This window comes from Eretmochelys imbricata, chromosome 12 (genome assembly GCF_965152235.1).
Source record: "Eretmochelys imbricata isolate rEreImb1 chromosome 12, rEreImb1.hap1, whole genome shotgun sequence".
NCBI lineage: Eukaryota > Metazoa > Chordata > Testudines > Cheloniidae > Eretmochelys > Eretmochelys imbricata.
The window spans coordinates 40,908,669-40,934,328 of NC_135583.1; the positions used below are offsets into that span (position 1 = coordinate 40,908,669).

The window sequence follows — 25,660 nt, forward strand, 5'->3', positions numbered from 1 at the left end:
CCCATTGCCCGCAGCAGCCCCTCCCCGCCCCCCATTGCCTGCCGCAGCAGAAAACTAATAATAACAGCTATGGAGGGACAGTATACGGCTTAGTGGAGGGCAGGTGCACCGCTCTCGCAATCCTTGTATTGTACGTGACCTATTTGTTTTTCCTTTTAGGAACAGATTCAGGTTCTCTCCAGGCGGCAAAACATGCAGATCTGCTCGAAACCTTAAACTCCAACTTGGCTGCTTTAGAGGAAAAGCTTGGTCAGGATCCCCAGTGGAATGAACTGCGGAGCTTGAGAGCTGAAGTCAGAGAGCAGGCTGTTTGGCTAGAAAGCTCTACAGATGTGACCTGGAGTTTTACTTGTCAAGTCCTGCTGTTATTGCTGAGTCTGAAAAAGCGCATGATCATCTTAGCTGCTGCTTACCATCCAGCCAAACCAAACCCTAGGACCGCTGAAGCTGCTCCAGCTCTCAGCCCTGACACGCTCAGTATCTCCCAGCAGAAGACTGTTCAGTCTGCATTGCAGTTTGTGATTACCTTAGGCCTTTGTCCATATCTCTTGCCTGGGGTTGGAATCCCGCTGAAGCACAGGACAGAGTTCAGTGCTGTTGTTCAAGATGTGGTATCTCCCAACACTTCCCCCAGTGCAATGCATAGGCTGTATGGCAGCTGTACTGCACTGCTGCAGATTGCACAGCACCCATCTTTAGGCAACCTCATCCTTACCCGCCACCTTGGGGACCTCATAGCAGGTCTGTGCCAGCTAGGATTCTGCCCGACCAAAGGAAAGGGTGAGCAAGCCAGGCCATTGGAGCAACTAAAGGTGTGTATTCTGATTAGAATTTCCTGCCTTAATTTTGTGTATAGACCCCATCCTATAGCTTCCATTTTTCTGGGGCAAAGACAGCTAACTGGAAGAGACATAAAACCTTGTGCTTCAGGACTTCAGCCAATCTCTCACTATTAGGGAGCAAGATGAGACCTTTCTTGGGGAGAAGATTATCCCATTTCTGCCTTCTGTGTGGTGTCTTGCACCTTCCTTTGAAGCAGCTGGTACCAGCAACTGTCCGAGACAGGGTACTGGGCTAGCTGAACCACAAATCTGATCTTGTCATAAGAACATAAGAATGGCCACACTGGGATGGACCAATGGTCCATCGATCTCAGTATCCTGTCTTCTGACAGTGGCCAGTGGCAGAGGCTTCAGAGGGAGTGTACAGAACAGGGCAGTTTATAGAGTGATCCATCCACTGTTGTCCAGTCCCAGCACCTGGCAGTCAAAGACTTAGGGACACCTATGACATGGGGCTGCATCCCTGACCATCTTGGCTAGTAGACATTGATGGACCTGTCCTTCATGAACTTTATTTAATTCTTTTTTGAACCTAGTTATTCTTTCGGCCTGCACAACATCCCCTGGCAACAAGTTCCACAGGTTGACTGTGTGTTGTGTGAAGAAGTGCTTACTTTTGTTTGTTTTAAAATTATTGCCTATTAATTTTATTGGGTGACCCCTGGTTCTTTTTTTATGTGAAAGGGTAAATAACACTTCCTGATTCACTTTCTCCACAGCATTCATGATTGTACAGATCTCCATCTTATCCCCACCTTAGCTGTCTCTTTTCTAAACTGAACAGTCTTTTTAATCTCTTCTCACATGGAAGCTGTTCTGTACTCCTAATAATTTTTGTTGCCCTTCTCTGTACTTTTTCCAATTCTAATATATCTGTTTTTAGATGGGGCAACTGAACTGTGTGCAGTATTGAAGGTGTGGGTGTACCATGGATTTATAGAGTGGCAATATATTTTCTGTCTTATTTATCTCTTTCCTAATGTTTCCTACCATTCTGTTTGCTTTTTTGACTGCTGCTGCACATTGAGCAGAATGTTTTCAGAGAACTATCGACAAAGACTCCCAAATCTTTCTTGAGTGGTAACAGCTAATTTAGACCCCATCAATGTGTATGTATAGTTGGGATTAAGTTTTCCAGTGTGCGTTACTTTACATTTATCAAAATTGAATTTCATCTGCCATTTTGTTGCCCAGTCACTCAGTTTTGTGAGACTCTTTTGTAGCTGTTCACAATCTGGTTTGGACTTGACTATCTTGCTACTTTTGTATCATGTGCAAACTTTGCCACCTTGCTGTTTACCCCCTTTTTCCAAATTGTTTGTAAATATGTTGAACAGCACTGGTTCCAGTACAGATCCTTGGGGGACCCCATTATTTACTCTTCTACACCAGGAAAACTGACCATTTATTCCTACCCTTTTTTCTGTAGCTTTTAACCATTTACTGAACTGTGAAAGGACTTTCCTTCTTATTCCATGACTGCCTCTTTTGCTTAAGGGGTGTCTGCTGCTGTCTGAACTTACAAGACAGCATGCTGACATGCCCTCAGCCCCACCAAAAACCCACTCTCTCTCCCCCCACATACACACAACACACTCCCTGTCACACTCCACCCCACCCTCCCCATTTGAAAAGCCTGTTGCAGCAACTTGCATGCTGAGATAGCTACCACAATGCACTGCTCTCTGTGGCCGTTGCAAGAGCTACTAATGTGTCCACGCCAGTGCGCTTGTAGCTGTCAATGTGGACAGATTGCAGCGCTTTACGAAGGCTGGTTTGACTCAAAGTGCTCTACATCTGCAAATGTAGCCATGTCCTCAATTTCAACCAGTTTGCCCAGTACTGAAGTGAAGCTTACTGGCCTGTAATTGTCAGGATCTCCTCTGGAGCCTTTTTAAAAAATAGGCATTACATTAGCTATTTGCCTATCATCTGGTACAGAGGCTGTTTTAAGCGAAATGTTACTCACCACACTTAGTGGTTCTGCAATTTCATATTTGAATTCCTTCAGAACTCTTGGGTGAATCCCATCTGGTCCTTGTGACTTATTACTGTTTAATTTATCAATTTGTTCCAAAAACATCCCTACTGACACCGCAATCTGGGACAGTTCCTCAGATTTGTCACCTAAAAAGAATGACTCAGGTGTGGGAATCTCCCTCACATCCTCTGCAGTGAAGACCCACACAAAGAATTCATAGTTTCTCAGCAACAGCCTTGTCTTCCTTGAGTGCTCCTTCAGTGCCTTGCTCGCTCAGTGGCCCCACTGATTGTTTGCCAGGCTTCCTGCTTCTGATGTAATTAAAAAAGTTTGTTGTTAGCTTTTGTGTCTTTGGTTAGTAGTTCTTTAAATTCTTTTTTGGCCTGCCTAGACTTGCCAGAGTTTGTGTTTCTTTCTATTGTCCTCAGCAGGATTTGATTTCAAATTTCTAAAGGATGTCTTTGTCTCTGACCACTTCTTTTACTCTGTTGTTTAGCCATGCTGGCATTTTTTTGGGTCCTCTTACTGGTTTTTTTTTCATTTTGGGGTATACATTTAGTTTGGGTCTCTATTACTGTGTTTTTATGAAGTTTTTATGCAGCTTACAGACATTTCACTCTTGAGACTGTTCATTTTAATTTCCATTTAACTAGCCGCCTCATTTTTGTGTAGGTCTCTTTTTTGAAGCTAAATGCTACTGTGGTGGGTTTCTTTGGTATTTTCCCCCCTACAAGAGTGTTAAATTTAATTACATTATGGTCACTATTACCAAGCGGTTCAGCTATATTCATTTCTTGAATCAGATCCTGTCCCCCACTTTGGACTAAATCAAGAATTGTCTCTCTCCCTGTGTGATCCAGGACTAGCTCCTCCAAGAAGCAGCCATTACTGGTGTCTAGACATTGTATTTCTGAGGTGACATGTTCCTTGTCAATATGTGGATAGTTGAAATCCCCCATTATTATTGGGTCTTCTGTTTTCGTAGCCTCTCTAATCTCCCTGAGCATTTCACAATCATTGTCACCATCCTGGTCAGGTGGTTGGCAGTATATTCCTATTGCTATACTCTTATTATTCAGGCTTGGAATTTCTATCCATAGAGATTCTATGGTACTGTTTTAATTCATTTAAGACTTTTACTGTATTTGACTCTATGCTTTCTTTCACATACAGTGCCACTCCCCCACCAGTGTGACCCACTCCTATATATTTTGTACCCTGATATTACCTGGTCCCATTGATCATCATTCTACCAAGTTTCTATGATTCCTATTATATCAGTATCCTCATTTAATACCAGGCAGTCAAGTTCACCCATCTTACTATTTAGACTTCTTGCATTTGTATCCAAGCACTTATAAAATTAGTCTGCCTTCGTATGATGTATGATGTAATTGAATGGGGACTCTTTTTTGTTGTCTGTTTCTCTTCAGTTCCTACCTGTACTTTGTCAACTTCTATCCTCTCCTCGTTACAAGGATACAGAATATTCCCTTTAATAAATCCTCCCATATGGGATGTATGAACCATGTGCTCCTCTGCACCTATCAGTTTCCCCCACTCCTTAGTTTAAAAACTCCTCTGTGACCTTTATAATTTTACATACCAGCAATCTGGTTCCATTTTGGTTTAGGCAGAGCCCATCCTTCCTGTATAGGCTTCTTCTTTCCCAAAAGATTCCCCAGTTCCTAATAAACCTAAATCCCCCCTCCCAATGCCATTGTCTCATCCACTCATTGAGACCCTGTAGTTCTGCCTGTCTAACTGGCCCTGCATGTGGCACTGGAAACATTTCAGAGAATGCTGCCATGGAAGTCCTGGACTTTAATCTCTTACATAGCAGACTAAATTTGGTCTCCAGGATCCCTCTCCTACCTTTCCATATGTCAGTGTTGCCTACACGTACCATGACCACCAGCTCCTCTCCAACCCTATGCATAAGGCTGTCTAAATGTCTTGAGAGGTTGACAACCTTTGCACCCGGCAGGCAATTCACCATATGGTTCTCCTGGTCATCAAAACCCCACAATTTATATTTCTAATAATCAAATCCCCCGTTACTATTACCTGTCTCTTCCTAATAACAGGGGCCCTCTACCCCAGAAAGGTATCCTCAGTGTGAAAGAATACTATGACATCATCTGGAAGGAGGGTCCCAACTTTGGGATTGTTTCACTCCGCTCCAGCTTGATGTTCGCTTCCCTGAGACTTTCCTCCTCCTCAGCAGCACAGAGACTGTCATAGAGGGGGTGGAACTGCTCTACTTTGGGCTTGTCTACACCTCAAAATTAGGTCAACTTAAGTTAGGTCGACCTGCAGCCAATACAGTAATTAAATCGGCTGTTTGTGTCCATTACTACCCTCCTTCTGCCGGTGCTGCGCATCCTCACCAGTAGCGCTTGTACCAACTGAAGTGGGGCACTGACAGCCACACAGGGTTCACAGCTGGAGCCCTCCTCCTGCCTCAGGGCCGACAGCCCCAGCTGTGAGCCAGGCACAGGGCTCAATTTCACAGTTGACATGCTTGTCAGTTTCATGGCTGCTATTATTTCACTGTTCCTCTCTGGCTGTCAGCCGGTCCAAGGTGGGGCTTACAGCTGGACTCCTGTCCTGGGGCTGACAGCCAGAGCCAGAGAGGAAATGTGAAATAATAGCAGCCCTGAAACAGACAAGAATGTCAATTTCACTGCTGGTAGGCTCCTTGCTATGTAAATGAGCCCAGTGCTGGTGTCACAGCTTAGACTCTCAGCCCTGAGGTGGGGATGGGGAGGATCCCACTGTAAGCTCTGCTGCCAGGGTTGACAGCCGAGAAGAGGTATTGACAACCCGGAGCCCCGCTGCCACCTCCCAGTAAGGGACGCGAGGGAGAGGAGAGCCCAAGCCCGGGCTCTCCTCCCCTGACAATCCCTCACTGGGAGGTAGCAGCAGGGCTCCCGGTTGTCAGCTGCCCGACAACGGGGCTCTGTGCTGTCAGGCATCCAGCTGTGAGTCCCGTACTGGGCCAACAGCCAACGGGTAATGTAAGTAACGCAATTACTACACAGACACTGCGTCGCCCTACTACGTCAACCTGAGTGCTACGCCTCTTGCAGAGGTGGAGTTATTAGGTCAGTGTAGTGGACGACTTCCATTGGTGGGTGCACCATTCTAGTGTAGACAGTTACAGAGTTAGGCCAAGGAAAACTGTCTTATGTCAACCTAACTGTAGTGTAGACCAGGCCTGTGTCCCGCAAAGTCTCATCTGTGTGTCTCGCTGTCTCTCTTAGCTCCTCCAGTTCGGAAACTCTCATTTCAATAGCTCATATTCGGTCTCTGAGAGCCACGAGCTGCTTGCACCGAATGCACCTACACCACCTGCCCACAAGGCAAGTAATCGCTGCATTCAGTGCAATAAACAGGATGGACCCCACTCTGCTGCTGGACTTTTGCCTGCATTCTTTTTACTCTTGCAGGGTTGTTTTTTGCATTTGTTCCTTGAGTGTGTGTGGCAGTTCCCCTGTAACAGTTGTTCCTGAACAGTTTTTGTTTATATTTGCCTTAACTAAAAAACACCCTGTGTCAGACAGAATTTAGAGTGGTCTCTAGATACCCACCTGGATGTTTCCCAGTCGATGTCTTATACGTTGCTAATGGTCCAGTAGAGGGAGCCAGGACCTAGCAAAATACGTGCCCTGTGCTGCTTTACTGTTTGTCTGTGCTGTATTCATATTCCAGCACAGAGACCTGTTGTTTTTCAGGGCCTTACAGAAGAGCAGAGAACCCGCAGTAGGGAGGCCTTGAAGAGTGTCTTGGATCGAGTCTACCAACCGCTAGTGGTCCAGGAACTGCTTGTTCTTCAGGGTGGATCCAAACAGGTACCAAGGATGCCAGCTGGTTCTGTAGCTGGTCAGGAGGTGAGGGAAGGGAATCTGATTCATGAGGCTGTCTCCAGTGCCTGCACCTTCCAGTGGTACAGGAGCTGGAATATGATATGCTAGGGCAGGGGTGGGCAAACTTTTTGGCCTGAGGGCCACATCTGGATATGGAAATTGTATGGCGGGCCATGAATGCTCATGAAACTGGGGGTTGAGGTGCGGGGGGTGGGGATGAGGACTCTGGCTGGGGGTGTGGGCTCTGGAGTGGGGCCAGAAATGAGGAGTTCAGGGTGCGGGAGGAGGCTGGGGGTTGGTGTGTGGGGGGGAGGGGTGAGGGCTCCAGCTGGGGGTGCGGTCTCTGGGGTGGGGTTGGAGGTGAGGGGTTTGGGGTGCAGGAGGGTGGTCCAGGCTGGGACCGAGGGGTTTGGAGGGAGGAGAGAGATCAGGGCTGGAGCAGGGGGATGGGTCACGGGAGGAGGTCAGGGGTGCAGACTCTGGGTGGCGCTTATCTCAAGCAGCTCCTGGAAGTAGCGGCATGTCCCCCCTCTGGCTCCTATGCGGCGGCATGGCCAGGTTACTCTGCGCGCTGCCCTGTCCGCAGGCGCCGTCCCTGCAACTCCCATTGGCCATGGCTCCTGGCCAATGGGAGCTGCAGAGCCAGCACTTGGGGCGGGGGCAGCGTGCGGAGCCCCCTGGCTGCCCCTACGCGTAGGAGCTGGATGCGGGACATGCCGCTGCTTCTGGGACCCACGGAAAGTGCGGAGTCGGGCAAGCCCCCGACCCCGCTCCCCGGCAGGAGCTCGAGGGCTGGATTAAAAGGTCTGAAGGGCTGGATGTGGCCCCCAGTCCGTAGTTTGCCCTCCCCTGTGCTAAAGCATTAAACTGCAATTTCCTAGCTACCTGTCCAACCAGTGGGATGAAGATGTGGGGCTTGGAATATGCAGCAGAGACTTGCATTTGGAAGCTTTGTTTTATTTTTATTCAAGCTACATACTAGGAGTGAATCTATTTTCTTGAAAAGATAATAGAAGCACAGAAACTTCTTCCGTAGAGAAGAAGGATGGATCCATCCTTGCTATGTTGCTTCATCAAATATAATGCTGTATCAGCAGGGATGAATCTGGCTCGTTGTGGCTGGTTTGTATGCTTCCTGACAAACCAGCTGAATTTGTGCTAAATACACATTGATGACTACTTCCTCCACTCTGAGATTGGCTGGTCTATTTGTCCTAGAAACTTGGCTATCTTACTAGTAATGAATAATGCAAACATATGTTAATAAAACATTATGGATTAGAATATAAATGCACAAAAATCAGCAAAATTGTGGCTCCTACAGCAACAGTGACCCTGTCACACTGAACATAAATATTTATGGCATAAAATAGTAATAAAAATTCTACTTGTGATGCCTGCAATAAAGCAGTGTTGCTGTGAGAGCCATAATTTGGAATGTTAATTTTTGTGCATTTACCCGTGTAGCTAGAATACAGCGCTTGTCAATTCCACAAGCTGACTACAGCTCCACACTTTCTTCTTTGCAAAGAAATTGTTCTGAGAAACACCTTGTACGCTTTGGGTGCTCTTTGAATAGTAAATCGACATTCCTGGCAATGCTTTGTTCATCGGGTTAGCTGTGCTTTGCCCAGAACTCCCTGGAGTGTATGTACATACCATTGGCTTCCGTCAAAGCCAGTACAGCATCAGTTCAGCAGTTTGTATTCTGTCAAGCTTCCAACATGGCTGTCCTTCTGGTGAAGTGTCTTGTCCTGTAACTTTCCTATGTCACTCTGGCAAAACAGGCATCGATTTATCTTCAGGCTATGAGGCGCTACCTTGAGTAAATATCCATTATGGCCACACTTTCGAGGGCTATGTGCAATGTGTTCAAAAACAAAAAGGGAGATGGGGAATGTGGGATTGGCCTGTGAAACTGACAATTCCTGATTTCAATCTGTACAGGACTGCTGGGAAAAGACTGTTACTTGGCTTTAAATGAACAGAGGAATTGCAGCTAGACGCACGTCTTTCCTCCCATGTAGCAATTTAAACTAGGCCATGTTTCAGGGTGCTCTGTGGGGCTGTAAACTGGGAGAACCAGGGGAATTCAGCACACTGAGAACTATGTTGCTGTCAGGAATTCAGTGTACCACTTCTGGTGAAATGAGAAATCTGAGCCCTGGTTTTAAAACCCTAATGCACAGTGCAGTACTGCCCCTAAATTGGAATTGTGTGTTCAGAAACGCTTGGCTTATACTGCTAGATTTACTGGCAAGGAGAATATTAGATTTTCCTTTTAAGAATCTTGTATGGATCCTCAATACATAGAGTCTTTTAAATACCTTTTCTAATTGCTTATCTGAATAGTGTCAGCAGTATTCTTGTGCTCCAATGGTATAGCGTTATGCTGATCCATCTGTTTGGACTGGCAGGTGTCAATCAAAGTTGATAATTTTGAGCTGCAACTGTTTTCACTTAGCACTGGAGGCTTAACGGGGGGGCAGCTGCTCTTTAAAGAAAGCTGCTGTCTAGGATGGAGGTTGCTCCTCTCCCTCTGGAGTGTTAGGTTAAAGCAACATGAAAGAACAGTCCGTTGAAGGATTCGGGGTATCAGATCTCATTAAATAAAGCAGCTGGACACTTCTGATCAGTTTTGACCTGGGTTGCCAGTAGCTTTGAATCTGCACTGATTCGTTCTTATTTGATCTTTCTTCCTCCATAAACACCCTTTTTATTTAATGTAGCTATTTAACCTGGAAGTGAGGGCTGCCTTGTAAAGAAAAAAGGTGAGAGAATCCCCTGAGCTACTTCCTCAGTAAAGCAAACATGCACCCACCTTTTCCACGGTTGGTGTGACAGGTGACAGCGAATGCTGTCCATGCAGACTTCATGATTTCTAGGTTTGCAAACTCTAGATGGCACTGGTGTTTGTACTGGAACAGCCCCTGTCCTAATACTGATGCACGCTCAGGTTGTTTCCTTTCTTGACCACGTAACCTATAGATTTGTATTCTCTGTCTTCTCACCACAGTGCTCCATCACTGTGCCCTGCAGTCACTGGAGTTGGACTTGCTCTCCTCTTGAGCGCAGTGAGCCCTGATTCCTACTGAGAACCCCCTGTGTGTCTCACTGGTAGTGAGACAGTCAAAGCTGATGCATAACCCCAGGAGAATGTAATTTAGGGAAAGAAATATCTGCATGGAGGAGAGGCTCCTGGGATGCTCAGCCCACCTAATTAAACCCTAATTATCTTGGTGCCATTGGGTGGTGAAGTGATTTGTAGAAAATTCCCCTCTGTGCTGTGTTCCTGCCATGACATACATCAAAGCCCTTCATGGCAGAGAGCATGTCGTCTTGCACATCTGAGAGAGCTTGCACCATTCTCTAAAGAAAATACATTTCCTATCCCCCTCTCCATATCCTTTCAGTGCTTGCCGTCCCGTGGACAAGAGGTGAAGCAGCCCCTTGCCCAAGCTCCAGCTTGGCTTCGGCGTCTCTGTGGACAGCTGCTCTCGGAGAGGCTGATGAAACCCAGTGGGGTTCAGGCTGTGGTCCGGGGCATCATGGAGGGAGCAGGAAGTAAGTATGTTGCTCAGACACTGTCATTTCTGTTTTACAGATTATGAATGAAATGAGACTTCCCAGGGTGGGTCAGAGATCTTTCCATCCCATGAACTAATAAGCTGGAATAGCATTATGGGGACCCTCACAAGAGATTTCCTCTTTAATTAGACTATAAATACTTACACACACGGGTTATGCTTGCTTCTGATCTTAAAAAGGGACTACTGAGCTCCTGAACTTCAAGACACCTTTTGTCAGGGTGTGTTGTTACATTTCTGGGTTCTGTGCCTGGAGACCTCTACAATTATTGAGAAAATATAAATAAAATGACAAAACCTAGGGCAAAAATACCTGTGCATATGAAATGCCAGTTCCTCACTCTTGTGAAGAATAAGTTTGTTTTTAAAGATCTGTATTGTTGATCTTTTTATTAGCTCCTATTTCTGTAAAGGGCATTGGTGCACGGGAACAGTGCTCTGTGTTAGTAAATGATGATCATCTGGGAGAGGAGTGAGATTGATTCCACACCCAATAGGGTTTGGGATGTCAAGGCTTACCACTGCCCCCCTCTGGCCAATTAGCTCAGGAAGGGGTTTCTCTCCAAGACTAACCTCTTGACCTGACCTCTGGGAACCTGACCTCTGGGACGTGTGTTCCATAGCCTGCACTCCCAGAGCCCCGGCCAGGGTGGTCAGTCTTGTGCTGTGGCTCTCTGAGAGGGTCTTGAGATCACCACCTGCCTTCAGTGCTTGGTTGTTATGCTTGTGAGTTGGAGTTGACTGCTGGAGTCCAAGGCCTTTGATAACACTTTGTTCCCTTCCTCCAAAGCAGCAGGGCAGTCATCTGAAAGACACCTGGGCTGAGGAGATTGTTAAAAACAAAAATCCAACTTTTAGCCTTAAACGTGTGGCTTCAGAAAAAACTGAACTGTTTGGAATGCCAGAGTCTAATGGGGTCTGTGTCCCGCTCTCCTTTGCCTTCAGTCGGGGTGGCTGGTGGCAGTGGCGCTGAAGCAGCAGCTGCAGACTGGAGAAAGTGTGACATGGTTGCTAGGATCTTGGCTTCCTGTCCTCAGCAATCTCTGTCCCTGGAGGATTACTACCGGCAGGTGTGCCCACAGGTATGCCCTTCTTTCCCCGTTCTCACCAGAGCATGTCTGCAGTGCTCATGAGCAGGGGCTTGTGTGCTTAGCCCATAGTCTGGATGCTCTCTCTGTTTCCTGACCTGTGTTGTATGTGAAATTTCCATTCCAGATTCTAGACTTATTGCATATTCAGGATAAGCTGATGGCACACCAGTTCCAGAGAGTTGCCACCACTTCCCTTCTCACTATGGCCAGAGAATGCCCTCAGCTGGCAGGGAAATATTTGCTCCATCCCATGCTAGCGCCGCTTCTCCAATGCTGGGATATGGCAGGTAACGGTCCATCTGTCTTGGTCATGTGGTCCCATAACATATCCGGCAAACCCTCTCACTTGAGAAGGGAAGATAGGTTCTCTTTCTGTCATATATCTTTGGGCTCATCCCCCTGAAACGAATCCCATGGTGTAATCTCTCTGCAGATCCGGGGTCCTGGTCCTTCCATCAAGGGTTCCTCTTGATTATCTGTCTGGCTGCTAAGTGTCTAGGCTCAAACTGGAACATGTAGAAAGAGACATTGGTCCAGGAACACTTTGTCTTTATAGCCTGCTGTGACCTCTGCCTCTTTCTGGTTGTGGTGCTTAAGGAACAGCTGGGTGGGTTGCATTTGAGACACGTCCCAGATTCTGATTCCACCCCATGATAGCTACATGTGGTCCATTCTTAAAGAGGTTTGAGGAATGACTTTGTTCTCTGAAATCAGTCACATTCGTGCATGGAGGCCTGGTTTTTGCTGTGGGAAGTGGTGGGAGGAGCGCAATCTGTTTATAGTATGGCGTGCAGTGGGATGGGTGATACCTTCCTGTGCTAAGTCACCTGCTCCATTTGCTCACCCAGCAAAGGTGCTACATTATGTTCTTCAGTGCTTTGTTCAATCTCTGCCACACTGTTAAATTACTCAAGTGGCAGGGCTCCTGCTACTTCCAAAGTCTGAGGTGGTGTCGAGCGGTCAGTGGCAGGTTTCTGGTGGCCACCCTTCCTCCTAGCTGCTGGGGCGTGGGATGTCAGTCTCTGAGCAAGTAGAAAAACTTCTCCAATTTACATATTCTGACTTATGTTTTTATAAGTTGCTCAAAACAAAGCACATAACTCATAGTAACCCTTGCAAATGAACAATTTTCCTGTCATCAGCAAGCAGCTCCTAGCCATAACATGAGCAAAAACTCCTAATCAGGAACACCTACATCAATGGTCTCCAAACTTTTCATGCCCAAGACCACTTTTTGAATTTAAGGGCAACCCAGGATCTGCCCCACTCCTTCCCCAAAGCCCCACTCACTCCACCCCCCCCCCCATCGCTCACTCTCTCCCACCCTCACTCACTTTCACTGGTCTGGGGAAGGGGTTTGGGAGGGTGTGCGGGCTCTGAGTTGGGGCCAAGAGGTTAGCAGTGTGGAAGGAGGCTCTGGGCTGAGCCTGGGGTAGGGGGTTGGGGTGCAGGAGGGGGTGAGTGGTGCAAGCTCTGGGAGGGTTTTTGGGTGCAGGAGGGGCTCTGGGATGGGGCGGAGGCTTGGAGTGCAGGAGGGGGTTCAGGGTGCAGGAGGAGGTATGGGGTGCTGGCTCTGGGAGGGAGCTCAGGGCTGGGGATTGGGGTACAGAAGGGGGTTTGGGGTGTTGGCTCCGGGAGGGGGCTCAGGGCTGGGGGTTGGAGTGTGGCCTCCCGCTAGGCGGCACTTTCCGTGGGCAGCTCCTGGTTGGTGGCACAGCGAGGCTAAGGCAGGCTCCCTGCCTGCCCTGGCTCCACGCTGCTCCCGGAAGAGGCCAATGCACCTCTGTGGCCCCTTGGGGGTAGGGGGATGTGGTTCTGCACGCTGTCCCTCTCTGCAAGCACCTCCCCCAAAGCTCCCATTGGCCACAGTTTCCCATTCCCGGCCAATGGGAGCTGTGGGGGTGGTGCTTGCTGGCAAGAGCAGTGCGCGGAGACCCTTGTGCTCCCCCACCCACCCAGGGCCGCTGGGGCACTCTGGCCACTTTTGGGAGTAGTGTGGGGCTGCGGCAGCCCTGCTACACCACCAGAGATAGCGATTGATTGGGAGAGTCCCCAGGATCGACCTGTCGATTGTGATCGACGGGGTTGGTGACCACTGTCCTAGATCTAACGTCAGCTATCCACACTTCAACCCATTCTCATGGTTCTTCTAATTTTTACTTTTTATCCTTATCAGCAAAACTGCAGCTGCAGCTATTTTGTATGCTTACACAACACCCAAGTTATTCCTGACTATCAGGTGTTCTCGCTTCCAATTAATGTTGGTGGAGTGCACAAAATTGCTGTGGTTTTTCCAATCAATGTCTCTTGTAACATTGCCATCACTGTAATGGGAAATAAATTTACAGTACGTCCTTACCCACACATCCTCCCCCCCCTTGCCCTGGCTACGCTGTGGTGCAGTCTCAAACAGGCCCTGACTTGCAGCATAGCTGAATCCCCTGGTTGCATGTCCCCAGCTCCTCCCCTTCCTCCTCCCCCTCCTCCTCCTCACTTTTCAGGCTAGAGGCCTGTGGCTTGGCTCCTTGGAAACATCCATGGTGGTGTGAGGGGTGCTGGTGGTGTCTCCACCAAGTATGGCATGCGGCTCTTTGTAAAACGGCAGGTCTGTAGCTTGACACCGGGTCTACTGTTGGCCTCCCTGGTCTTCTGGTATGCCTTCTACAGTGCCTTCGCTTTCATGTGTCGCTGCTGCTGGTCCCTTCTCCTGCATCCCCGTGCAATCTGCTCGTAGATGTTGATATCTCTATGGCTGGTCCATAGCAGTACCTACACAGCCTCCTCTCCCCACTGGCCCAGGGGATCCAATATCTCCTGTCTACTCCAGGCTGGAGCATGTAAGCAAGACACGAGAAGTAATTCTCCCGCTCTACTCCGCACTGAGTAGGCCTCAACTGGAGTATTGTGTCCAGTTCTGGGCGCCACATTTCAGGAAAGATGTGGACAAATTGGAGAAAGTCCAGAGAAGAGTAACAAAAATGATTAAAGGTCTAGAAAACGTGATGTATAAGGGAAGATTGAAAAAATTGGGTTTGTTTAGTCTGGAGAAGAGAAGACTGAGAGGGGGCATAACATTTTTCAAGTACGAGAAAGGTTGTTACAAGGAGGAGGGAGAAAAGTTATCCTCCTTAACCTCCGAGGATAGGACAAGAAGGAATGGACTTAAATTGCAGCAAGGGAGGTTTAGGTTGAACATTAGGAAAAACTTCCTGTCAGAATGATTAAGCACTGGAATAAATTGCCTAGGGTGGCTGTGGAATCCCAGGGATGGTCTAGATAATACTTAGTCCTGCCATGAGTGCAGGGGACTGGACTAGATGACCTCTCAAGTCCCTTCCAGTTCTGTGATTCTGTGTGTAGGGCATGTAGCCTTCGTGGTCAGCTGGGCAGTTGCATGCAATAATGGAGAGCTGCTAGGCGTGCTCACCATTCCGGGCAATCAGGAAAAGGCATTTCAAGAATTTGCAGGGCTTTAAGGAGGGGGGGTGGGGCTGGCGCTGGCGTGCTTCCAGTCTGCATGACCCCGGGCAGTGGAGTTCACAACTGAGACCAGAGAGGTCAGTGTTGGGCATTGTGGGACAGCTGCTGGAGGACTGTTAGGGTCAACATAGGCAGCGCAGCGCTTACACTCATGCTGAATCAACCTCAATACTTCCTCCATGGCTCAATGCCCCTCGGGGAGGTGGTGGTACTATGTCAGCGTAATGGAGCACTTACATGAATTGGAGACCAATTTAAGTGTAGACACGTGCAACTAGATCAACGCACGGTGGCTTATGTCAGCCTAACTTTGTAGAGTAGACTTGGGGGCTGCTGATTTCACCCTTAACTCTTCACTTCCCTCCATCTATTATCCTATAACCTATTTGCATATGGGTCCAGTGTTGCTCTACTAAACTGCTTTGGGTGCTGTAGCCATGTGCCAGGACGGTGTCACTCTCCTGCTCCCAGAGGCTACTCTTTGAAGGTGCAGATGGCAGCAGAGTCTGGATGCTCATGCTCTGTGTTTTTTTCAGAGATGGCAATGGAAGACTTACCAGCAGGGACTGTGCTGGTGAAAGAGGCAGAGCTCAGCCGCTGCGTGGAAGATGTGTTCAAGGTACAGTATCTCATCTGAATCTCTAGTATGTGTAGCTGTTGCCTAAGGATTGAAGAGAAAACTGTACGTCCGAAGTCAGTCTTCAAGTCTGGGACCTGCTGAGCCACTTAAGATGAATATTCTAAACTATAAAAGAGAACAAAATCTCCAATGCAGCCTCAATGCTGAAATAAGGCAGAGTCAGCAGCGCCAGAGCCAGGGGAGCCATGCCTGCCCACTTTTTAATGTGGGCATAGTTTAAAGGGACGGGGGGCTGCGTTACCCCACCCAAGCTGCAAGCCTTGGGCAGGCACAGAGTGCTGCCAGCAGGGGCTGCACTTTGGGTGGGGAAGATAAGGTGATCAGCTTCCCCACCATGAAGCGCAGCCCTTGCCAGCGGCACCAGCCTCTTCTCGGTGGGGTGGGCTGAGGTGAGCCCCCTGGTTCCCCACCCAGGGCAGATGGAGGGTCCAAGTCTCCCCACAGCAGCCTGGGTTCCCTGGGTGGCTCTTAGTACTGCCCAGCTGGTTCCAGCTCTGGCCTGGCTAGGGGGCAGGGCCTCGTGGCCCCACCACTTCTACCAAGGTTCCAGCACTCCTGGTTTGTCTATGTAAACAATTAGTCTGTTGCAAGCTGGGGTGTGCATCCACCCCTCCATAGCCTCCAGCAGGCTGTCTGTGTGGATCCTGCTGACACACATTAACAGTTTGTTAATGTGCTTTGATCAATCCTCTTTGAAATGGGACTAGATCAAAGTGCATCATCGAACTGCTTATGTGCTTCAGCAAGGTCTATGTGGACAGTTAGTCCATAAGAATGGCCATACTGAGTCAGACCAAAGGTCCATCTATCCCAGTATCCTGTCGTCCGACAGTGGCCAATGCCAAGTGCCCCAGAGGGAATGAACAGAACAGGTAATCATCAAGTGATCCATCCTGTTGCCCATTCCCAGCTTCTGGCAAACAGAGGCAAGGGACATCATCCCTGTCCATCCTGGCTAATAGCCATTAATGGACCTATCCTCCATGAAGTTATCTAGTTCTTTTTGAACACTGTTATAGTCTTGGCCTTCACAACATCCTCTTACTAGGAGTTCCACAGGTTGACTGTGCGTTGTGTGAAAAAATACTTCCATTTGTTTGTTTTCAATCTGGCTGTCTATTAATTTCATTTGGTGACCCCTAGTTCATGTGATAGGAGAAGGAGTAAACAACACTTCCTTATTTATTGTCTCCACACCAGTCATGATTTTATAGACCTCTATCATATTCCCCCATAGTCATCTCTTTTCCAAGCTGAAAAGTCCCAGTCTTATTAATCTCTCCTCATATAGCAGCCGTTCCATACTTCTAATAATTTTTGTTGCCCTTTTCTGAACCTTTTCCAATTCCAACAGATCTTTTTTGAGACGGGGCGACCACATCTGCACGCAGTAGTCAAGATGTGGGTGTACCATAGCAGGCTACAGTGGGGTAGATTTGCACCTTAGCTTGCTGCGAACTCATGTTCATGTAGACAAATCCATAGAATCACCCTGTATCAAGTACAACTGTGGGGAGACTGCTACTTTTCTGACGTGACCCAGAGACACCTCTGGATCCTTTCAAGCACCGACACCCAGAAGTGTTACTGGAAAGGGTCACAGAGCTAATTCAGCATAGGAGAACTTGCTGTTTGGCTCCTTCCCCAGAAGCCAGAGTCTCTCTGGAGGCACACTTGAGGTAAAATAGGCTTTATTCTTTCTGGAGACAGTCTTGCAGCAGGCAATGAGGCAAAGAGTTACTATTCTGATCTTACACCCCTGCTTTGGGTACGCTGTCTCTGTGTGATTTGGAGCTGATTGTAGAATCTAAATCTTTACACAGGATAGCTAGCCATTCTGCATTCCTAGCAGCCAGCTTTTAAGCCGTTTAACGTGTGCCATGTTAATTTTATATTATAGTTTATCAGAATGTAGTGCTGTACCAAGTCAAATGCCTCACAGGAGTCTAAATATGCTACATCAACACTGTTACCTTTATCAACCAAACTTGTAATCTCATCAAAAATATATATATATCAATTTAGTATCAATTTATATCAATCAATCAGATAGGATCTGTTTTCCATAGACTCATGTTGAGTGGTATGAATTGTATTACCCTCCTTTAATTCTTTATTAATCAAGTCCTGGATCAGCTGCAGTATTATTTTGCCTGGGATCTATGTCAGGCCATGTCTGAAATAAGTCAGGTCATCCTGTTTACCCTTTTTAAATATTGGCACAATATTAGCTTTCTTCTAGTCTTCTGGAACTTCCACAGTGCTCCAAGACTTATTGAAAATCAACATCAATGGTTCAGAAAGCTCCTGAATCAGCTCTTGTAAAACTCTCGGATGCAAGTTATCTAGGCCTGCTGATTTAAAAATGTCTAACTTTAGTAGCTGCTGTTTAACATCCTCCTGGGATACTGGCGGAATGGAAAGATTGTTCACATCACCATATGATATGACTACATCATCTGTTTTACCCAGATACAGAACAGAAATATTTATTGTTATACTTACTGTAAGGCTGTTGTCAGGCTGAACACAGTTACAAAACAGAAATAAAGCCTGTTAGGAGTTGGGAGGAAAAGAAATGTCACCACTCAGCCACAAAGGATACACTGTTCTTTTTGGCTGCCCAGTGTTACACTAGGGTGTACAAAGTCAGGAAATGGCTTGGATGAAGAATTCATGGAGTGACTTATTGGCCAGGGATGTGTGTCTAAGTGCCCCAGGTAGAGTAGGCTGGAAAAAGCAAAAGAAGGCTAGAGCATCAACTGCTTCTGGAAACTGCAGTCATTGTCTGCTCAGCCTTTCGCTTGAGCCAATGGGGATGAGCTGGGGGAAGCTGGCTCAGTTAGGTGGGCATGCCGAAGTTAGCATAGCTAACTAATTTTAGGATTATCCTAAATCTCACTTTCAAAGGATGTATCCAATACTTAAACCCTTCAACTCAGATTTGAGTCCCCTACCCAAGGTCACGCTCAAGTTCTCATTGACAAACAAACACAGTACATATGCCATGTAGAGTTCTGTACACCAGCTGTCCCGAAAAGGACTAAGGCACTGAGGTGCTTTCCTGTATTCTTGCAGCTGCAGGCTGCTTGGTAGGATCTCTCATAGGGTGGAAGTGACCAGTGCACTGCCCTCTGGCAGCTGTTTGGAGACCTGTGTGGAATGAATTTCTCTGTCCAGTTTTTACTGTGCAGCTGTCCACATCACAACTGACACCTGTCAGTGATCGTGTGGGCAGCCTTAATAGTGGTACCAGACATTCTATGGGGACAATTCCTTCCTCACTGTTGTTTGCCATCCAAATCAGGACTGAGGCATATGGGTGGAGTGAAACGTGGGGAAACTTGAGCTGTTTCTGTCACTCCTCTTCCTGGATAAACAGGAAACTTCAGTCTCCAGGGCTGTTATCTGATACCTTTCCCTGGAACTAAACTTGAGTAGTTCAAAAAGTGTCAATATTTTACAGTGAGGGTAATTAACTATTGGAACTGATCTAGGGACATGGTAGTTTCACCATTGCTGGGAATTTTTATATCTAGATTGGATGTCTCTTTTTAGAAGTGATGCTCTAGTTCATCCAGAATTCATAGACTTGATGCAGAGCTCGCTGAGTAAGGCTCTATGCCTGTGCTCTGCAGGAGGTCCAACTAGATGATCACAATGGTCCCTTCTGGGAGGGCTGGCCCTAGACCAAATGGTGCCCCAGGTGAGGAGTGTTTTTGGTGCCTCCCCTCCATTTCTTAAACTTTCGAATACCTTATTTTTTTATTGCATTTGTAGCCCAATTCTCGACTTTGCACTATTTGCATGCATGATTTATCCCTCTCATTATAAGATAATTTGCATGCTAGGATCTGTAAAGCTGTATTTATTCATGCCATATATAAGCAAATAAAAAAAAAATTGTTTCCTCTAAGCTTAGAGAAACTTTTTAATTTTCAGAGTAATGGAAATGTACTCGCATCAAGAGATTGAACGGTGCCCCAACATTGGGTGGACCAGTATTAAATTGTGTTGTAGCAGGTGACCACCTTAGAATGTTAACCCTGTGTTGTTCTGTTTCAGATATTTTCCTATCAGATTTCCTTCTTGCTGCAAACTATATTGCAATTGAGTTTTTTGCTTCCTATACTGAGCTCCTGAAGGCTTCTTCGGGGGCATCTTTTATTTTCTACGGGGGAAAACAGACAGTACTAGGGAGAGCAAAAGCCTGTGTTCAGCAGTCTTAGAAAGTCATCAAACATTACGTGTTAAGCATGGCAAAAGAAAGAACGTAGATAGGGGTTCGATCGATATCTCTGGCGTCTCATTAAATGTCCTTTATTAGTTGCTACTTACACTTGTCAAGTCTTAAAACACACATACACTTTCACAATTACACACTAAAACAAGGATCACAATATCGCAGCTGGGCTGTCAATTCACTTCAGTTCGTTCTCATATCTCACTGAATGGCGACGCCCTGCCCCTTATATACACATGAGGACATGGCTGACAACATTCTAGGAGGTTCGAGCAAAATATAGTTCTCAGAAAGTCTGGAAGGTTCCACAAGATTCTATAAAGATCTAGAACGTTCTAGGAGGTTAGTGAAAAATGAAGCCACATACGGAATACCTGAAACATTTTACTTCAAACGTTCTATTTTCTCTTTTGCCACTAACAACAAAAACAGCAGCCCCCAAGCTGTCACCTGTGTTGCCTGCCCCTAAATCCAGCCCTGCCTTCTGGCCTTAAAATCTATGAATAAAGATCTGCAGAGGAAGTAGTTCCGAGAACATGGAAGTGAATCACTTTAGACTCCATCTAAAGCTTCATTCTAGCTGCTGGGAGCAATCTCCATTTACATTGTGTCTTTGTCAAGCTGGAATTTGTCAGGGGTTTTCCAGTTTTAACCTTCCCGGAAGAGGGCTAACCTGTCTTAATTCCCACAAAACCTAGCTTTTACCATCAGTGCTTACCCAATGCTTGGCAGGAAGCAAGTATGGGTGTAATTCCTCTCTTTCGTGATGCATTCCTTTCATCTGGGGTAGTCCCTCTCAAAACACTGAAGGAATAGTGAGAAAGAAACAAAGTTCTCTTTACCTCTGCTACTGTCAGTATGTTTTCTCCTGACAACAGAAGTCGGAGAATCAGGGGAGGTCAGTAGTATAGTGCTTTCCAGATTCCTGATCCCATTGGATTCCCTTGGAGAAATCTATAACATTCTCAGTGTAAGTAGATGCTGTACCACGTGCAAAGGAAAAAGTAATAGCTTAATTCTAAATTTAAATTCAGCTTTGGCGTAATGGCAGGGACCCTCATCTTACTCTGCAACATGTGGATTCCTCTGTGTTGTGTAATTTCAGCACTGCAGACAAGTAATCTGGTCAGCAGCCACCACCCATTTTTCAGCATCATTACCAAGCAGTGTAATTTGCTAGTGTGCTTTCAAGACCTGCTCTTGCATGGTGTAGATCAAGAGGAGGAGAATGAGCTGGACAAGATTTATGGTGATTGGGCCAAGTGCTACCAAAGCTCACTGAAACACGATGGTTTTCCTGCTCCAAAGCACAGGGGGTGCTCTTGTTCAGGTTATACCAGATGAGGTGATCAGGCAAACTCAAGAGGACAGGAAAATTGATGGAAACATGAGCTTACTACCCTAATGGGCCTGTCACTGTCAGCTTGTGCCAATAACTGACTGTCTTTAATGTTACTGCAGAAATCTCGGCAGGCAGGGAGGATAGTGCAGACTCAGCGTTTTATGTGGCGCTCCCCCCAACAATGATTGATTGTTCTTGAAGCTGCTGCGAGAAAACTGCTCCATCTCAATGAAATCGATTGCCTCTTAGCTGAAGTGCCAGTGTGGTGAATGCTATCCGAGGGACTCAGATGGGCTCTTTGGAGCAGTGGTGACTTTGGGTGTGGTGGTCTGGAATGCAGGTCCCAGGGCTATGGCTGTGGAGAGGAACTAACCTTCCCTTGTGTTGTTCTTTTAGGTTGTTAAAGGTACTGCATCCATTTGCTCCGAACTATGTCCAGAAATCTGATGTGGTGAGAGAGGCTTGGGCAGGTATCTTACTGTCCTCATCCCCTCTTCCCACACGTCACTTCTGCCCAATGAAATGTTGTAGAGAGGGTAAAAGGAGCAAATGGCCATGTTGCCAGACCCCTGAATTACAGCCCGGAAAGTCTAGGTATGCAGAGCAGTGCTTGGATCGAGATGGAGCGTTGCATGCTGAGACCTGTAATCGGTGGGAGAGGCAGCAGGCTGCATTGTAGAGCCCCACGGGCGTCCTTTAGCCACCCTGCTTGGTGTAGGAAGGTGTGGAACAGAAATGCCCTAGTGGCTCCGCCCAGGTTGGAGCTTGATCCTCTGCTGTGACCACAACAGCAAGTGTCCTCTTTGGGTCTAGCAGAAAACAAGATTCAAACCAGTCTCAGACTGTTACTCATCTGCAGGGAGCCAGCTCTGAGGCTTAGCCACATGTCCTGACAGGGGAACTTGCTCTCTGCTGTGAGCCCCAAGCTCTGGGCTAGAAGGGCAGCATCTGGAGCAGTGGAGTTTAACGGCAAGAAGCTAATGATTGGATCTTCGGCAGAAGCCTTGGCAGTCTGAGCTTTTAAACCAGGGGTGGGCAAACTACAGGCCGGATCTGGCCCGCCAGCCATTTTAATCCGGCCCTTGAGCTCCCGCTGCGGAGCGGGGTCTGGGGCTTGCCCTGCTCTCCAGCCGGGGAGCAGGGTTGCGGGCTGCTCCAGGTGGCTCTCGGAAGTGGCAGCGTGGCCCCTGGCTCCTATACATAGGGGCAGCCAGGGGGCTCAGCTCTGCACGCTGCCCCCGCAGCTCCCATTGGCCGAGAACCACGGCCAATTGGAGCTGCGAGGGTGGCACCTGTGGATGGGGCAGCGTGCAGAGCCTCCTGGCCGCGCCTCCACATAGGAGCCGGAGAGGGGACATGCCGCCGCTTTCTTGAGCCGCTTGCGGAAAGTGCCTCCCGGAGCCTGCACCCCTGAGCCTCTCCCTGTGCCCCAACCTCCTGCCCCAGCCATGATCCCCCTCCCACCCTCTGAACCCCTCAATCCCAGCCCAGAGCACCCTCCTGCACCCCAAACCCCTCATCCCCAGCCCCACCCAGGAGCCCTGTCCCACACCCTGAACTCATTTCTGGCCCCACTCCAGAGCCTGCACCCCCAACCAGAGCCATCACCCCCTCCTGCACCTCAACCCCAATTTTGTGAGCATTCATGGACTGCCATACAATGTCTATTCCCAGATGTGGCCCTCGGGCCAAAAAGTTTGCCTACCCCTGTTTTAAACGCTGTGATTGTTGTAGTGTTTTGGGTAGTAATGATCTGTTATAACTAGCTGGCAGGCAGAGACCAGTCAGGGGGCTGCTCTGTGGCTGGTGTTCATTATGAAAATGCCTCCACAATGAAGCCACATATGGAATACCTGAAACGTTTTACTTTAAATGTTCTATTTTCCCTTTTGCCACTAATGACAAAAACAGCACCCCCCAAGCTGTCACCTGGGTTGCCTGCCCCTAAATCCAGCCCTGCCTTCTGGCCTTAAAATCTATTAAAAAAAGATCTGCAGAGGAAGTAGTTCCAAGAACATGAAAGTGAATCACTTTAGACTCCCATCTAAAGCTTCATTCTAGCTGCAGGGGATGAGGGATCCACTAACCTCCTAGAGGGTGGGTCCCTCATTAATGGCAGTGTGCTTTAGTCCTGACAGCAGAGAGATTAACAATGGAGACTTCTGCTTGCAAGTGTGCAGGTTTTTTGCCTAGCAAGTATCATTTGATGCTAGAGTGGGAAATGCTCCTTTGTATACCAAAGATGCTGGTTAGGAAGCACGGCTCCACAGGCATTAGCATGGGCAAAACTCTCTGCATCAAAACAATAGGCCAAAATATTATCAAAAGAATCTCCTTCCTCACCTAAACTGCTTTCTCACTCTGGGCTGGCATGTTGCATTTGACAGGCAATAGCAACGCTTGGAAGTGAGCCCTGAGATTAGATCAAACCCTAAGAACTGCTGCTTGCCCTCCAGCTGAAAGGGGAATCTGGAGCTGGAAGGAATAATCTTGTTTAAAGGAACAGTGTCCTCCAAGCAGCACAGTGTCCCAGCTGCTGAGTTGAAGATCATTCAAACATCTTGCTAACAGGGTCGATATTTTGTTTGCCTCTTCCTGGCACCCTCCCAGTAAAAACATTTTTAACAAACCCACATACCTGTTAATTGGAAATTTACCTTAAAAAATGCACACACTCTGAAATTGTAACTGTGTAACTAATCAGCTTTTTATTTCTTATAGCCTTCTGCACTGGGTGTCTGTAGAGTTGTTGATATAACTGTAGCCATCCTATGAGGGTTTTTAGAGAAACAGTTCAAAACAAACCTGTAAAGTGTAAGATTTTTCAGGATCTCTCTCCCTGGCCTTTTGGGCAGGGAAGGGAGATATGGGGTGATTTGTGTGGCTGGTAACTGGTCTGGAGGTGGGGAGAAGTTGCTGAGGGCGGTTATGATGGTTTTTGAAATGTATCCGGGTACAGAGCTCTGGGTAGGTGCCTTTTGGAAATAAAGGGAGGGAGGAGAAAGTGTCACTCTGAAGTCTCCTCTAAGTGCTGCCTGTCAGCAGCCTGAGTTGGGGGCCCTCTGCCTTCTCCTTGGATATCTCACTCCGCACATAGCAGCCCAGCTGCCTTCCAGCCTTCGCTTTCGAGGGACTGATCTGTTTGACCATGGGAATTTGGCTCTGGATGCAGTATGTTTATAAAGACTTGTCTCTTCAAATACTGCAGTCTGTAGTTTTAATCCCCTACCCCTGAGTGATAGCCATCCTGAGTAACTGGCTGTAATATACGAATAGCATGAAGCCCTACTGTAGCTAGCTCTGGCAGTTCCTAGATGACTCTGGAGAAGATAGTGCTGATGAAGGCTGCTTTCAGTGCTTATTAGCAAACAGGAGTCTGGTGTGATCAAGGGATATGGACTCAGAATTGGAAGGGCTGGGAGCAGTAACCTGCACAGTGTACATTCAGAAGTCAGTCCCTACCAGGCATGCATGTGACTTTCACCCTTCCCTTCCTCTGCACTCCAGGCAGACATTTGACCTTTGTCTCCGTAGGTGTATGTGGTTGGGAATGAGCCCTCTGACGTGTTGCTGGAATCCTTGCAGCCAGCTCTGGGAGTGATTTTCTCTCTCTATTGTTTCACCAAGCAGAACGTGTCACACTTACGGTAAGGCATGTGGCAAAACCCTTCTGCTAGGTGAAGTGGTAAAGCTTTGTATCCTGGGGTGGGGGAATCCTCCCCGCTTGGTGCCCAGCTGTAAGACAGCGAAATCTGTGCCTTGTGCTGGGTAGAGATGGAAGTGTCCAGAAGACACTCCTGTGCCGAGCACCAGAGCTACGTTTGGCACTGTGTGGACATAGCTGAAGACAAAGCTTGCAGCCCCAAGGAGTTTAGATTCCAACTCGGCCCTGACTATGAATGTCAGACTCACACAGCAGACCAGAACCACCCCCCAACTTGGTGTGGGAAGATATAGTGCTCGACTTGGTTCCTGGTAGGTTGGAAACTAGTACTTTGAGGTGGTGACAAGTCTACCTACAGGGTGCTGGGAATCCCCCATTACTGGGGGTATAATTAGTTCACTGTCTGGCCTATGTGAAACTGACTAGGAAGGAGGGATCGTGGTTGCCCAGGGACAGCAGAAAGCCCTGTGTGCTTGTGAGGCGAGGGGCTTGGCAGGGGGCGGGGAAGGGTGTTTTGTGTGCAGGTGGAATTTAGGGACGGGGGAAAACTTTAAATAAATTCCAGTATATGGACCTGAATGTCCTTGTGCTCCACTGGCTGTTTGGAGTAAAGGTCATTTCTTTCCCGTTTGAGCTGATTCCCTTTTTCCCAGAGGTGCACAGGACCTGCTCCTCTCCTGGCCATTGAACCTTTGTTTACACTGAGCCCTTCGTTCAGTTCTCCCACCCCTGGAGTAGCACCAGTCGTGTGGCACACGAGTGCAGACCAGCTGTGGGTGTTTTTGCCACTTTCCTCCCAGCCTGCTTTGAGAAGGGTTGGACAACAGTTTGATAACGATGTTACCAGGAGGTTTACTCAAAGCCCTTCCACCATTCCGAATATCAGTAGAGGCCCAAGGGCTTTGACGAAAAGCTCTGTGG

At 47.7% G+C, this 25,660-nt stretch overlaps 1 protein-coding gene across 2 annotated transcripts in view; it reads left to right on the plus strand.

Annotated features, from left to right (window-relative positions):
• Positions 1-25,660, plus strand: part of TANGO6 (transport and golgi organization 6 homolog) — an 89,556-nt gene that overhangs the window by 859 nt on the left and 63,037 nt on the right. The window contains exons 2-8 of one of the 2 annotated variants that reach the window (XM_077831257.1): positions 160-812; positions 6,561-6,716; positions 10,106-10,256; positions 11,225-11,361; positions 11,495-11,657; positions 15,387-15,469; positions 24,610-24,722. In XM_077831257.1, the coding sequence (XP_077687383.1) occupies positions 160-812; positions 6,561-6,716; positions 10,106-10,256; positions 11,225-11,361; positions 11,495-11,657; positions 15,387-15,469; positions 24,610-24,722 (1,456 nt within the window). The remainder of the gene's footprint in view (positions 1-159; positions 813-6,560; positions 6,717-10,105; positions 10,257-11,224; positions 11,362-11,494; positions 11,658-15,386; positions 15,470-24,609; positions 24,723-25,660) is intronic. The other variant, XM_077831258.1, reaches the window with a different exon arrangement.